The sequence below is a fragment of the Sciurus vulgaris genome (genome assembly GCF_902686455.1).
Source record: "Sciurus vulgaris genome assembly, chromosome: 8".
In the NCBI taxonomy this organism is placed as follows: Eukaryota; Metazoa; Chordata; class Mammalia; order Rodentia; family Sciuridae; genus Sciurus; species Sciurus vulgaris.
In genome coordinates this window covers 31,466,579-31,482,748 of record NC_136468.1, presented here as the reverse complement: position 1 = coordinate 31,482,748, position 16,170 = coordinate 31,466,579, and the positions used below count along the sequence as shown (strand labels likewise).

The following is a 16,170-nucleotide window of genomic DNA, read 5'->3' as shown; positions in this document are numbered from 1 at the left end:
TTCCAGTAAGAAATATAAGAACACAAATCATAATAGAAAACAAGGATAGCAACAGGTACCAAAAAAAAAAAAAAAAAAAAAACCAGCTTAATGAACATGAAACTGAGAAAGAGGGATGCATAGGAGGAATTCATTTAAAAAGCACAAAATTTGGTAGTCGTTACCAGCTTCCCTCTTACGACTGCTTTCATTGGATCAGGGGAGGGAGGAGGCAAGGCAAAATAAAAGTACAGGGGAATAAGATTGATCAAAATTTGTCATATGCATGTATGTATCTGCCATAATGAAACCCACTGTTATGCATAATTGTTAATGAGTCAATAAAATAAAACAAAATATACTGAAAAAAATATAAATAAATAAATAAATAAAAATAAACAGGGGCTGTGGGTGTAGCTCAAGTGGTAAGGTACTTTCCTAGTATGTACAAGGCCCTGGGTTCAATCCTGAGCCCACAATAATAATAATAACAATAAATAATTAAGAGTATGAACCTGGAAGACATTATGCTAAGTCAATGAGTCAGACAAAAAGAAAAATATTATATGATCACATTTATATGTGGAGTCTTTTTTTCTAAATGTCAAATACCAAATATGAAGAGAGAAAGAATAACAATGGTCACCAGGATCCTGGGGCATTAGGGTTAGGAGGCATGTTGGGAGAGGAATGGGAAGAACTTAAATTAAGGATGCAAAGCAGCTGATAAATAGGATAAAACTCCCAAATTCATGGCCACACAGAGCTCTGAATATCAGCTTATTTTGGATACTTACAGATATAATAAGTTCAGGACCTCAATACGAAATCAACCTGGATTTAGGATGACCCCTAAATCCAATGGCTGGTGTCCTTAGGAGAAGAGGAGAGAACATCAAGGGTCATGTGAAGATGGAGGCAAAGATGGACTGATATGACCACATAGCAAACTTCCAGAAGAAGGGCAACCCTGCCCACACCCTGATTTCAGACATCTGGCCTCCTGAACAGTAACCGAATAAATATGTTGTTTTAAGCCATTCAGTTTATGGCAATATGTTATGCTAGGAAACTGTTACACTGCTTGTCCTGATCCAATCCGACTTGCAACTGCTCTTTCGTGATCAATAAATGTGTAAAGGACATGTGTATTTTTTCTCCTAGACTGTATTACCCATTTGGTGGTTTAAAAATGTTTCAGATGTGATTTGGGGAAGTCCCTCTAACCCTATCCCTTACCCCAGCCCCAATTCAGGTGTTTCCAATAAGACTATCTCCACCTTGAACTCTAGAGACAAATATCATATGACAAACATATTTTTATTCTACCAACCTCAGGGATAAATCCCAGCTAAAGAGACAAAAATCACATTTTTAGTGATTAGCAAGATGAGCGAAAGAAACTACAACTTCTGCCACCTTCCTACCACTGTGTGGAAATTGAGACTGCAGGGACTCCTGGCAAGAAGGGCTGGGAGGCAAAGAGACATCAAGTCTGGTGAGGTCACTTGGTTCCCAATCTCACAAGCCTGAAGCTGGCCTCTGCCTGCCCCCAACTGCTAATGAGTGAGTACATTCTCCTTTGTGATTTTGAGTTGGGTCTCCTAAAATTGTGTATCAAAAAAGAGAGGCTCCAACTTGGTTTATCATCTCAATTACTTTGACCAATAAGGAAAATTAAGTATACACACCACTTACAAAACTGGCAAGGTGTTTAATCTACAAAACAGTTGCTTACCTTGTACCTCAGTGTCCCCCTCAGCAGCGTGTGGGCAGATGGAATGCCGTAGATCTCAGCATATCTGGTACTGTCTCTGTTGGGATAGCCTTCCAGATTTAGTCCTGGGAAGTAATCCATGGAAGTGACCGCGTCCAGAAAGGAGACCCCTCCTGCGACGTTCATGACCTGGGAACATCAAAGAGGTGCACGCGGGGTTATAGCAGAGCTTGTTCCCTTTTGGGTTCATCTGCATACCCCAAAGAAAGAGATAGAAGTTTGAAAAATAAAATTTTAACAAAACCCCCATAATCAGCATCCCAGAGTCCAGCAGTGTCATTGTTACCATAATTTATGTTTTTCAATAAATTTATGAATTATGATAACACTAAGCTAAAAATAACAGAAACTCATTTAAACAGCTTCTATGCTCAAATCGGCATGGCTGTATTCTTTTCTTTTTTTTTTTTTTTCACTCTTATGCTCCTTCTGAATGCCGGGTCAGGCATGAGTCACACTTTCCATTCACAGAGCTAGCATTCGTTGAGCACCTACTATGTATGTGCCAGGGAACACACAAACTGTGGAGAGAATAAGGACGGAGATGAGTCAGATGCAACCCCTGTCTTCCATCCACGCCTTTTCTCATTGAAAATTTTCCTCGTGTCTACCAAGTGCCAGGAACACTGAGGGTGATATGATGCAGCAACTATAAAGAGTTCACAGCCAGACTTGTACATAAAAATTAGTGTGCATGTTACACATGACAAAGGGCAGGTGAGGTTTGGGGGAGACCTTCCTTCACAACAAAGACAATGCTGAGAGAATGCAGTGAAACTCAAAATAAGTCCTGCCCATAATCTTATGGCTAATGAGAAGAAGTTAGTCATGGATCCCCAAGCTCTTTGATATCTCACTACATCTTTTACCTGTACCTCTTCCCCACACACATTCAAAATGCAGTAAGGCTTTTCTTGTTTTGTTTTGTCTTTAATTTGAGGATTACATTTTCTTTTAGTTTGTGAGGTTTGTGCTTATCCTAGAGATAATGGAAAGCATTCTTGGAGTGATCAAGTCAGGGCTGAGACTTCAGATCAGGGCTCCTAGTGAGCTGGATTTTGTCCTGGCTGCACTGTGAGATGCAATCTCTGACCACATCTCTAAAGCTGCGCCCTCAACACTGCACAAAGGGACTTCCAAGGGACCTCAGGAGGGACTCAGGAGGAATTTTCCCAGAGGAAATGCTTTGCCTACACTTAATGATTCCCACAGTTATTTGCAGATGGGCTCCACAAGTGCCTTAGTATGAGCAATCAACAACTCATCTAAATATGGCAGAAGCCCAGAAGGAAAAGTGCTGCCCAGACTGCAGTGTCAGGATTGGTGGAGTCTCTCTGGTTTAAATGCTCACTTTTCAGCCTGCAGGGGCAGTCTACTATTTCAAGAGTGAGAATCTGAAAGATGTGAGGAATGCCTTCCATTTAATTTTCTTGCAAATGCTTCTGGGATGCTCCACCAACCATTTCCAGAAAGATCACTTGTTTACTATTTGTTTAAAGCAAAATTCTTCTAATATGAGTCCAAAAAATTTTAAAAGCAAATAAAGAAGGCAAATGTTGACTTTTAGGGTCTCAACATCCATCTCCCTTCTATAACCTATGGCAATTCCGAAGTTCTGTTTACTTATTAGAAGGTTAGGAAATGTTTTATAAAGAAAAACTGAATAAAGATGATAAAAGGTGAAAGTCCAGTACTTTACCAACGAGAAATAAATCAGCTAGTTCGTAAGTTCATCATGAAAATTTTGGGAAGAAAATCAGGAACTGTAAATTGAATGGTAATGATTCATTTAGAGAGACTGACAGTTGGCTAAGTAACCAGATCCAGAAAATTACAGGGTGATCATTACCACTTGTATCAATTCAGAGTTGTATTTCTAGTGACATACTATGGGTTCAATAATAAACCCTGTCATGTTTAATATTTAAGTAATGACTTGAATGAAGACAGAAAGATGTATCTAGTTCACAGAGAGCATGCATTTCATTTCTTTCTTCTCCGAAAATATTAACATCCAAGACTCACTTCCAGCAGAATCTGGCTCATTACTCATTGCTGTTGTAGGCTGTTCTAAGTCCAAATGTTTTACACACACACACACACACACACACACACACACACACACACACATACAAATACATATCCTACTCATTAAGAATCACTGTCATATGTTTTCGATCAAATATTCAAATAACCACAATAAGCTTCATCACTAAGCAACAAGGACTTTTTTTCCTATGTAATTAATTTTTATTTGTTCTTTCTAGATATACATGACAGTAGAGCATATTTCAACATATATATAAACATGGATTATATCTCATTCCAATAGGTTTTCAGAAAGTCACCTGCTTGTAGACTAAAGTCCTGGAAATCCTGACTGTCCACTGGTGTAATGTAAAAATTGCTCAAGTGATACAACAAGGAATTTAACACAGGAAGCATACAGTCATTTACACCAGGCCCATTGTATTTCAGGTGCCTTGGGTACCTTCTCTTTCACCTATGCAATGACATTTTTCAGAGGTAGAAACTGAGGCTGAGAGAGTCACCAAGGAGCAAATTTGAATCCAGTCTAACCCAATCCAATGCCCATGTACTTTCTATTTCATCGCATTGTCCTCTTAATTGTGCTTATTTCTGGGATGAACATTTTGAAAGGATATTGACCCAGTTCATCACCTCAGATTGTGCCCCCAGTGTAGCATCTGAAAAATGCTGTTATGGATTCCTGTGGGCAGTGGGAGAGCCATGATTGTCCTGATTTTCTAAAAAGAGATGCTGGTTGCTGAGGGCAGGTACTTTCAGCAGAGGAAAGCAAAACTCCTAGAAAACTTACCTTGAAGCTATGGTTGCAGAGAAAGCAGTTTTTACTTGGAGTATGTGTTTATCTGGGGTAGATTGGGAGAGAAAGCTGTAGGAGATGATGACAAAGTTCTGCCATGTCCTGCCCAGACATAAGACAAGGACAAAGACAGGAAAGCAAAGCACCTCCTTCGCAAGACAGGAAAACAAAGCCCCACCCATGGAGGAAGAGGAACTAGGAGAAGAAAAATAACTATCTCCAAATATGTGGAAGGAAATCAGATTTTTTAGGAATCTGATTAGAATTTAGAACTAGTACCAGTGGCTGGAACTTACTGCAGGACATGAGACAATACATCTTAACTCCTAGGCCACTTTCTAATTGCTGGAAAAGTTTGACACCTCGATTTTAAACAGAAGCTACAGAGGTCAGTTGGCTCCCTCGTTATGATTCTATGTGTCATTTAAGGCTGGCCTTGTGGTAGAGGTGATGGTGGCACAGTGGATGAAAGGACAAGAATACAAGAGAGGTTTAAAGAAGTTTAACCGTCTGGCTCGGGAGACAGACTGGATACACTTGAGTTACTGAGTGACTAATACAACACCCAGAAAATTCTTAGATACAGACAATCAAGTGTCAAGCATCTGACATGTGATCAAGTTGAGACAAAAGAATAGTGAATGGAAAAGCTCTGTCCGGAAGAGGAAATTCAAGCAGGACCTTGAAAAAAGTATCATGTTTTCTTTTTAAATTCCCCACAGTGCCAGGAAAATGTGAAAAAGAACTCCTTACAAATTCAACAAATGTGACTTCCGCTGCCCGAGAATAACCTCTTGCTTCTCCTGAGCTCTCATGACCATTAATTTTGCTGATATCAGCTTAAGACACGCCTGTCAACCAGTTGTTAAGCAAATTGCAATCTCTAGGCCTTCACTGAGTCATACTGTGAGAACACTGTGCAAGCTGATATTATTGTCCTCTTTCGACAAGAAGCTCAAAGTCCAACTAGCCCATAGTGGAAAAAAACCAGGCCCATGGACGTCCAGTCCCTTGCTTCATCCACTAGGCCTTCTGCTGAGCCTTTCATTCTGATCTTCCCTCGCATTTAGATGGCCTCATGAAAATAAAAATCTTACACAATTGAAGATTTTTTTCCAGTCTTAAAATTAGCTTATAAGAAACATAGACCAATCTCTTCCCAGATTGCAAAAGGTAGAAATTGCTGCTCAAATGCAACAGGAGAACGTCAGACTGAGAACATGGGAGAACATCAGACTGAGGTTCTGACCCAAACCTTCATGCTTCGTGGAATTGGAAAACCAGATGGAATTTCAGTGTTCACATTACACATGCAGAAACTAACGTCCAGTGGACTTAACCACTGCCTGGCCTTTGGTGACACTGTGAAGGAAGCCAGCACTTGGGTTTTCAGCCGGAAGCACTCGGTGTATCCTTCCCACATTGACCTAAAGTGTCCTGCTTGTTTAGTGGTATTCTAAGTGCAGCTGTAGTCTTCTGATCATTAAATCATTGATTCTCAAAATAGAATCACTTGGGGAGATTTTTTTTTTTTTTTTAATCCTAAAACTGTAGTGAATCAGAATCTTTAGGAATAGGGTCCAGGCAGCCATAGTTTTTAAACTCTCGTGATAGTTCCAACATGCAGCCAAGTCTATGACCATGCTGTACATCATAGGCACAAAAGACCTGGCTGATAACAGCATCCACCTGGGCTTGATCAGATGTTGGCAATAGAAACAATCAATAAGGCCAAATAAGTGGAAGCCACTTCCCAAATATGAGTCTCTCTTTAGGGTACAGAATTAACTACAAAGACAGACTAATATGGTTTAGATACTGGCTCAGTCACTTGTGTCTAACTCTCTGCAAATGGCTTCTCCTTTCTAGATCTTCATGAATGGCAGCAGCCGGCCTGAATGGCACCTTCTGAGTGAGGCTGAACTCAGCTTCCTCTCCATTGCTTTTCCTTCTCTCTCTACCAACCACTTCACTTAGGCCAGATCAATTATTCTTTCATCTGCATTTCTGTGGCATGTTAGTATACTTTAGAAATTCTTCCTCTTAAATTATAGTTATTTATTCTACCGTCTATTTTTTTTTTTTTTTTTTTTTTCCTGACAGGAAACAATCTAGAAAAGGGGAAAGAAAAGATTTTGAAGTCATTTAGAACTGGCTTTGAGTCCCTGCTGATGACCTTGAACATTCTCTCTGAGCCAGTTTCCTCACACAAAATGGTGAAAATAATTTCAAACGCAGGGAGTTCTTACGTTGTTATAAGGCCGCTGGCAACAAAATTTTAGTTACTTTAACCCGCCATTCAAAGAGAAAGTCCCATCCAGCTGTGAGTTCTCTGAGGATGGGAACTGCCTTCAGTGTGACAGCCTTTAGTTTGTCGTCCCAGGGCCAACAACAGCAGCTACACAGTAAGTTCCTATCATGCCAAAGTAAATACAAAGATGATCAGAATTTATGAGTATAGAGATAAGACATGAATTTCCAGAAGCAACTTGCAAGAAAACAAAGAAGGAAGAATGAGTATGCTTTGCTGGGAAGTAAGTCCACATTAAATGGTACAGGAGATGTATGCTGAGAAGGAAGACACAATGGGGGGTGGGCCTCAGAGCCATTGTTAGAGGACCTCAGCAGCAACTCACAGAGAGAGAATTTGGACTTTGTTAGGCAGTTATTGCAGGTTTGCATCTCTAAAGCTTCAAAGATATTTCTTTACCTTTCCATTGAGCAGATAGGTAGCAGGCTGCATGATATTCATCAAAACGCCCACTGGACTCCAGCTAAATTTGTATCTCAAAGGGTTGTCTGAATGTTCAGGGGCTGGGAGCCCACCACAGTAGGAAATGTAAGATTCAATCTGTAAATTAAGGCATTAATGGATTAGGGAGAATAAACAATAAGTTAGGGAGAATAATGAATTTAAATCATCAACTGAGGGCAATGATTTCAATGGGGTAAATTTGCTGTAACTTTTTTCTTCTTTTAAAGTTACTAAAGCTTTAAAATATATGTCCTTGACATCAGGCAGTACTTGATTAACTGAGTTATATTTGATATACATGAAAAAGAAAAAAGAATCTCTAGAGAGAGTAACTAGCATTTTGTTCATTTAAAAATTAAATTTTATTCCTTGACATTTCCAGTTCATATTCAAATTTATATATATATATTATATATATATTATATATTTTTTATATATTTATAAATTTATATATTTGAATATTAAAACAACATAGTCGATAGTACGTTGTCATGCAAATATCTCATAATCCAACACACTGATGATATTCCAAAGACCTTTTCTCACTTTCACAAGGTAAACTATATTACAGAACCTCCAAAGCAGTCTAAAATCTTAATGAAGCCAAAATATTCTATTTGTCTAAAAATTAGATGCTACCTAAGACTCAGACATTATTTAACTCTACATATATGTCTGCAGACACAAAATTTTATTTGAAATTCCTAGTCAAAGGATGAGCTATAATGGAGCAGCATCTTTCGTGAGAATTATAGAAAGATTGTTTCTGTACTCAAGAAATGACCTCTTAAAGTCTTTCTTAATGGATCTTTGGGCATAGACTGGACTAACCGTGGCTCCCACTTCTTTGGCCTTATCAATTGTTTCCATTGCCAACATGTGATCAAGTCCAGGGTCCAATCCCAATTCACCAATGATGGTGATTCCAGCATCCTCCACGCTGTAACGGGAAAGAGGAACCACAAAAAGTTGGGCATAAAGGAAAAACAAAGCCACAGAGCCACTTAATTTGTTGGAAATGGTTGAAACACACCTTTTTTCCAATTCTTTTAGTGCTGGTGTGATGTAGCTTGCAGTGATCATGTTGACTTTGTTTGCGATGCATGCCTTGGCCACAACAGGATGCAACACGTAAGGCAACAAGCTTAAAAACAGAGGGAGAAAGGAATCAGAAACTCTCTTTTCCAACCTTCTCATTATGGTTTGGATCTGAAATGTCCCTCAAAAGCTCACATGTTTAAGGCTGGCTCCCCAGTTCAGCAATGTCCAGAGGCTTTGGGGAAGTAATTGAGTGGGCTCTTACCTCATCAGTGGATTAATCCATTCAGAGTTGATGGACTACTGGGAGATGGTGGAAAACTATAGGCAAGTGGGGCATGGATGGAGGAAGTGCATGTCTGGGAGCTGCCTTGAGCATGTCTTGTCCTTGCTCCAACCATCTGTCTCTCTTTCCTGGCTGCCATTAGCTGAAAAGCTTTCCTCTGTCTTTTCCTTTCGCCATGATTTTCTGCCTCACCTCAGATCCAAAGCAATGGATCCAGTCTACCGTGGGCCAAAATCTGTGGAATCCTGAGCCAAAACAAATCTTTCTTCCTCAAAGTTACTTTCCTCAGATATTTGTCACTGTTGGGAAAAGCTAACACACCTCCCTTCCCATGCATCTTGATCTGTACTAACACTCAGTCCCAAAGCAATTCTCTCAGAAATGACCAAGGACTTCCAGTGGATTATCGAATAAATTCATCCTGCTGGCACATCTAAAAGCCTCCCCAGTGACGGTCACTTAACCTCCACCTCTTCCCTCAGTTTGTTCCTAAGTTATATGGAACAAAAGGAGTGATTACAATCCTCCACTTAAGGCCTAGAGGACAGGACTTCAGTTGATGTTTTAATTTTTGGAAAATGGGATTAGAACCCAATATTCTTTTGAATGTGACATAGTGAGCACTCAGTGGGACATAACTTGAATTACTTGACTTTAACCCAATTAATTCAGAAAGGTTGAAAATGTCACTTTTGAAAAACACACACAAAAAAGAAATAGAATTTTCAAAGAAACTAACCAAATTTGATTACTATTTTACATGAATTCATTAAAAACTAAATTTTTTAAAAATTAAAACCATTAGAATCTAATGTTATTATAATTATTTGTAAAACATTTTTTGCCCATTTTATTTCTGTAGCCCCATCACTGTATTTATATTAAAATATCTTTTCCAACTTAAAAAATAAAAATGTTGTTTAAGGAATAATATAAGATAATAATGTTCAATGATGTCACCACTATTCAGCATAAAAAAAATCCACCAAGTACAAAAAATTAATCATAAAACAGATTTTGCTAAGCTAACTGCTATTTAAGGCTACTAGTTTGCTTAATTTTGAATTTTTCATGTTAATAGATTGCCTTTGTAGATTATCTTGTCACATCTTTCTTCAGATTTCCTTCCAAGTGTGTTTTATAATGTTATTTTCTTTATGTTTTGTCAAAAAAAAAAACATATTTAAGTAACCACGTGTGATAAAATAAATTCTTTTTGTTCTATTCAGGTTAGACTATTCAATTTTGAATCAAAATTTCTTATAACAGTCATATCACTTCCAGACAAGATCTATTTATCTTTAGTTAATTTTTGCTTCATAAAAATTAATTTATATAAAATATGTCTAAAATAATTAACCTTTTAAGTGCCATAGCTGAGCATACATTTAAAAATATCAAGAGATTATACATACCTTCCCACCTGTAATTAGAATTACCTTTCATTGAATCTGTTTTCCAAGCCTACTTTTTTAAGTGGACATTACAAAACTTCCTCCAAAGATAACAATTTGAATCTGATCTAACTATGGATGTTATTAGGCAATCACTATCAGTGAGCAGGTAACTTTCTTCCTCCTGTCTTGGAAAAATTGTATTCTAAGAAGGAATCACTGTTCTCATCACTTTGACATTCGAAGCTAACATTAATCTCATGTATCTCTATAAATAGATGTTAGATCTATAAAGTTAGATCTGCTTTATTAAATAGCAATAATCACTATAATGGACAATATGTTCCCATGGTAAGATTTAAAATGGTTATAGGAGAACCTTCAATTTCATTTAAGCTTTCCAAGCTCAAAGGACAAAACAGACACAAACATATGAAATCTGAATACCTCATGATGTAGGAATTCTACTTCTAGGTTTAGAATTATCAGAAAGTGGTCTATATCGTCACCAAAAACCAAACACTAAAATGTGGACAGCAGTATGATTCATAAATACAAAATCCAGAAATAACCTAAATATCTACCAACAGTCAAATAAATAACAGTTGTATATTCATATGATAGAGTACTACACAGTAATGAGAATAAATAAGCAATTACAGACAACAAACAATTTTCAAATCACAATGTTGAATGAAAGAAGGATTACTGAATGATTCCAATTACATCAAGGTTGAAAACAGACAAAATCTAATCGTATGTTAGAAGCCAGAAGAGCATTTACAGTAGGGGACAGGGTTGATGAATGGAAAGTGGCACAGAGGGTTCCTGGGATACTACTCTCATTGTTTCTTCATGTGGATGTGTTCATTCTAAAAATTCACTGAGCTCTATATTTTTTGTGCATCCTTTTGGATGCATACTTCAATTGAAAAGAGAAGAGAGGAGAGAAAGGGAGTGGGGAGGAGGAGAAAAACAAAGAGAAAATAAGGGAAGAGAAAAACAACCAAAAAAAAAAAAAAAAAAAATATATATATATATATATATATATATATATATAAACCTCTTTTCTCGCCAGTACCTGATGACAAGATCCTGTGTTGCCACCAAGAGGTCCAACTTTTCTTCTTGTTTACAAATGTTCATGCTAACAGGATTGATATTATATTTCTTACTTAACTGTTTTATTTGATTCGTCATGTCAGAGCCTATTTTGAGAATAAAAAGTCCAATTTTTAGATTTCCTGCCACTGGATATTGGAACATACATTGCATACATTGCATTATCTCCAAAAAATAATTTTTTGAATTCTAAAAACAAAATTATCATCTAAAATTCACACTAGCTTTTCTTCTTCCCAAAAAACGAGGGTTTATTTACCGACTGTTATTTCTATGTTTCTGTCTCTTGACAGGTATTCTAACACAGGTCCAGATACATAGCCAGATCCAAGAACCAAGACCTTTTTCTTGGTACTCATTGAAAGTGACTGAACCCGTTCTCTGTGGGAGGGAAAAAAAAAAAGAGGTGAGGGGGGTTCATTTAAAATCTTAGGCTTTTTAAATAGCAGACTCTTGCTGTCCCCAAAACAAAGCAAAACCAACACAATGAAGCAATAATTTCTTCCCACATTACTTAAATAAGACCCTCAACAGAAATTCCCTATACCAAGGTTTCTCATTTCCATTTTAGATTTTGTGCAGTGAAGAGAAAAGCCTGACATCTCTGAGATGTCCTGTGTCTATAGCCCTCCAGTGCAGACACCGGACCACTTCTTGGCTTACTCATAACTCTAGGTTGACTTCACTGTTTCTCCTTCCAGGGAGTATGATCAGTCATGCTAAGGGTCTTCCTTTGAATACTTGATTTTAGTCCTCACAACAATGCAAAGAGACAATAATCTGAGATCAGTATTATCCACATTAGAAGCTATTTTGTCGTATCTTTAGAAAATAGTCGAAGCCATAGCTCTAAAATTACAAATGCAATGGTTTTACTACAGAAACTTAAGCCTAATTCCAGGAGGGAGTTTCATTTCTGAACAGTTTGTTCTGTCAGAATTTGAACCTTATTTTGTAAACAAAAAAAAAAAAAAAAAAGGCCTCTCTTTCCTACAAAAATGACAAAGACATCTTTATAAACCCATTAATGCTTCAAATATGGAAGGCACTCTTCAAGTTTCTTCTGAATCAAATTCCCAAATATCAACATTAAACCATGGAAGCGGCCTGGTGCCAGAAGCTGTTGGAATCTGTAGGCCAGGATGTCTCTCAAACTATAGTCCATGAACCTTTTCATTATTAACAAATGAATAAATATAAAGATAATACATTCCTGCCTCTCTTCACTCATAAGATATACATATCACTAATTAGAAGAGATCTCCCTAACTACTACTATTCCCATTCCATTTCACCTCCCAAAGAACCACTGTTATTTGGCTATTGTATATTCTTTCTACAATATTTTCTATACTTTGTGTAATTCAAACTTTTTATGTGCAAATAGAAAATATTCAAAATATATTTTAAAGCACACACTTCTAGATTCTAACCCTGTTCACTTCATCAATATCCCCAGATCCCTGGTTCCAGGTGAATAATCACTGGGCGGAGGGAGGAAAGGAACACAAGAATCAGACAGGATTCAAAAGAAGGTAAATTTTCCTTTCAAAACACAATTTTCTTTATCAGTCTCTTGGCACAAGAGTCCACTGGGGAAGGTGGCAGGAAGCCCCAATAGCTGGAGCCAAGGAGACCTGCTCCCACATGAAATGTGGTACATGAGAGTAAGATATTATTGTCATTGGTCATATTAGCTGTGTCCTTGGTGTAGGTAGTAAAGGAGATCATCAGATAATGAGAATAGAAGGATGGAGGAAGCTACAGAATACAAACATGTGAAGTTGCCCTTAAAGGAAATTCTCCTATGGCATTATAGAGCTAGCTTCTTTTTAAAAATAATTACTCTTGGTCTCTTTTGTCAGAATGCTTCATTACCACATTACATAAAGCAAACGGACACATGCGGGAAAGACATAACTTTGAAATACTTGATCTGGGCAGATCTTTTTATTCACTTCTTGTAGGAAGGAACACTGAAAAGACATATTTTAATTTTATCACTCATTTCTCCTGAGAATTCAGTCATGGATTTTGTTTTTAAATGTGAAGAGACCAGTGGAGCAGAAATAAACACAAACTAAGTGTAATCAGCTGGAGCAAATCAGAATATTCTGAAGAAGTGTCAATGTTTTCAGACACTGAGAAGAAAAATTAATTAAGGAAACGGGAGCTTCGGATGTGTACCTAAGAGAACCGTTTTCTTGGGTAGATTTGCCAAAACATTGTGTGGCACCTTCCTCCTAATGGGAATCCCTAGGGAAAACTACCTGTCACCATTTGCTTTCTTCACTATTTCCCAAGAGCCCAGTTTCCAGAACATCACACTAGACAAAAGAAACTTTCAGCTAAAATCCAAACTGAAAAAGCACCACAATGGAGTTAACATTCTCACTTTCCTTTCAGAAAATAACTGAGGAATCAAAATACGTGAAATGCTACCAGAAGAACAAGGAGCTACTCAAATGATATCCCTTCTGGACTTTTGCTTCATTAAGTACAAGTCCACATAGGATATTACACGGCCAAAACAACACTATCTTGCTCCTCAAGGAAAAGAAACTCACAATGGTTTCAGTCTGTCACTTCATTTGGATGTTCTACATTTACAGAGACAACAGAATCAAAATTAGTATGCTATTTAAGCCTCAAATTAAAAACTTGCATCGAAATTTTTTAAAATACTATCAAATCCAAGATAAGAATACTTGTATAAAACAGTAGAATTTGAATAGTACTTACCTACTCTCTCGAAGTTTCTGGATATATTTGTATTTATCAGTCAATATACCATTGGATGTGATCACTGCCTAAATGTATATGACACAAGAAATTTCTTTAGTGTGCAGCAACTCAGTCCTACAAATATGGGCTGGTGACCAATAGAGAAGAGGCAAAGGGACAGACAGGGAGAGAGAATGAACAAAGGACAGAGGGGAGTAGGGATGGTATTCGGAAAATACATTCATGGATAGAACTTACGTCTCGCACCACAGGAGAAAAATTCTGACTTTCAAGAGGCTGTGATGCATCCGATAATAACTGAAAGAAAAAGAGATTCATAAGTGACAAATGACATTGAGAAGGTGACTTCTTGGTGTTTGTATCCATACTAAAATAGTAGCCAATAAACTAAAAGAATTTATGACAGTTTTCTGAAGATCACTATAAATAATTGGTAGTAGAAATTTTCTATAAGAAAATCAATTCTGCTCCCAAAAATGAGATATTTCCATCCAAATTCAAATTTTAAAACTGAAATTTGACTGCAATCATTGCTTGCTACGAAAAAGCTTCTTTCCCAACCCCTTAGATGCCTCATATTGAGCAGGTTATAAATAATCACAAGCTTTAGACCTATGGTACAGAGATCCTCCCTCTGTGAGCCTCTACCACATTCCAAAGGTTTAAGCCGATCCCTTGGAAGTAGAGAACGGGGTTTTGCAGTCAGCAAGCCCACCCACCCTGCAGTATTAGCTCTCTCTGTGTAGGCACATCAGCATCTCAAAAGTGGTGGGGAAAAAGACTTGAGGAAGTAGAACTCAAAAGTCGCCCATATTCTCCTCCCACAGTCTCCCAAGATTGAGTCAGACAATGACAAAAGTCACATCTCTCATATTAGCATCCCAGCGTCCTTCTAGTGCTCCTTCTTTCTTCCTAGATATCCAATCTTGTGTACACTGCCAAGCAATAGAGGGCATACAAGTCTGTGTTATTATCTCTGATGGGCAGGGAAGGCAATCTCTAGAGGTCTTACCCAACTACAAGGGAGAAAAATGTACTGAGAAGCAGCAGAGCATTTATTTACTGAGCTAAGACAAGTAAAAAATTACTTTCACGTATCTGCATCATAAGACATACAGGCTGTCTACTGGAATACAGAAACTTTTCTAAAAGACAAAAGATGTGTATCTGTAAACAGGGTGTTCTGTGAGAAGCTCACGGAGCCAACAAACCTGGGATCCTCCCACTGATTCCTTCTCAACCACCTCTGCAATACTCCCTTCTTAGGGAATACTGACCATAGGCCAGAAGATGCTAATAAATAATAATATGTGGTTCTAATGTCATCTGGCATGTGGTCAATGACTCAGTGTGTGTACTTCGCTCTGTCTGCCCTTTGTCTCTAATTCCACAGCCTTATCTGGGTCTCATTGTTACCATGTGTTACCATGAGAACTGCCTCTTACCTCATCTTCTTCTGTCTCTCCCCAGTCTAAAATACCACTTTGATTCTCCTAAACCTGTTTAAAATAATTCGGTAGCTGGCTATCTGCTTCCTTTAATATAAATTCTCTAGTTCCCTATATGAGATAGAAGGTTCTCTACAGCCTCAGCTCTTCTGGGTCTCACACCCAACACTCCAGTTCTGTTAAGCAGCATGTCAATGCCTACCTGTAACTAACTCCCTCTCTTCTTCCTCCAAGATACAACTGAAGAATCATCTCCTCTCTGAATCCTTTATCAAAATCTGCCCCCAGGTACATATTCAAGGTATGCACACAGCATCTTACCATATGCCTGCCACATGATACAATGGCAAATATTCAACAAATAAATGATTAGATGCACGAAATAATAAGTCATTTAAAGTTAAATAGAATTTTCACCCAAGAGAACAAACTAGTTGATAAGAAAGGCAAACACAGAAGACAACAAAAGTCTGCTCAATTACTGCATTTAACTGTCTCCCTTTCTAAAATTTGACAATAACAAAACTCAAGCACAAGGGTCCTAAATCATAGGGTATGTCGTGTCACTTTTACATATAGGATTTTTGATAACCCATCACTGTTTCCTAAATTAATAGTAAGCTATTTGTCTTAGTGTTTAAGATTTTTGTACCAAAAAATTAAAAATAAACAAGACTCTTTACAATATAAAAGTAACACATTCATCTTTACTCAGATTTGACAACTCCACTCACAGAACCTCTCCCTTATGCAAATTCCCACCTTTGTTGTATCTTCTTCA

General features: G+C 37.6%; 1 protein-coding gene across 6 annotated transcripts in view; it reads right to left on the bottom strand.

The window, feature by feature from the left end:
- Positions 1 to 16,170, bottom strand: part of AASS (aminoadipate-semialdehyde synthase) — a 60,158-nt gene that overhangs the window by 10,724 nt on the left and 33,264 nt on the right. For all 6 annotated transcript variants that reach the window (XM_079149842.1, XM_079149843.1, XM_079149841.1 and 3 more), the window contains 8 exons: positions 14,179 to 14,238; positions 13,939 to 14,006; positions 11,456 to 11,577; positions 11,156 to 11,282; positions 8,390 to 8,500; positions 8,188 to 8,296; positions 7,312 to 7,452; positions 1,718 to 1,885 (listed from right to left, as the gene is read on the bottom strand). In XM_079149842.1, the coding sequence (XP_079005968.1) occupies positions 1,718 to 1,885; positions 7,312 to 7,452; positions 8,188 to 8,296; positions 8,390 to 8,500; positions 11,156 to 11,282; positions 11,456 to 11,577; positions 13,939 to 14,006; positions 14,179 to 14,238 (906 nt within the window). The remainder of the gene's footprint in view (positions 1 to 1,717; positions 1,886 to 7,311; positions 7,453 to 8,187; positions 8,297 to 8,389; positions 8,501 to 11,155; positions 11,283 to 11,455; positions 11,578 to 13,938; positions 14,007 to 14,178; positions 14,239 to 16,170) is intronic.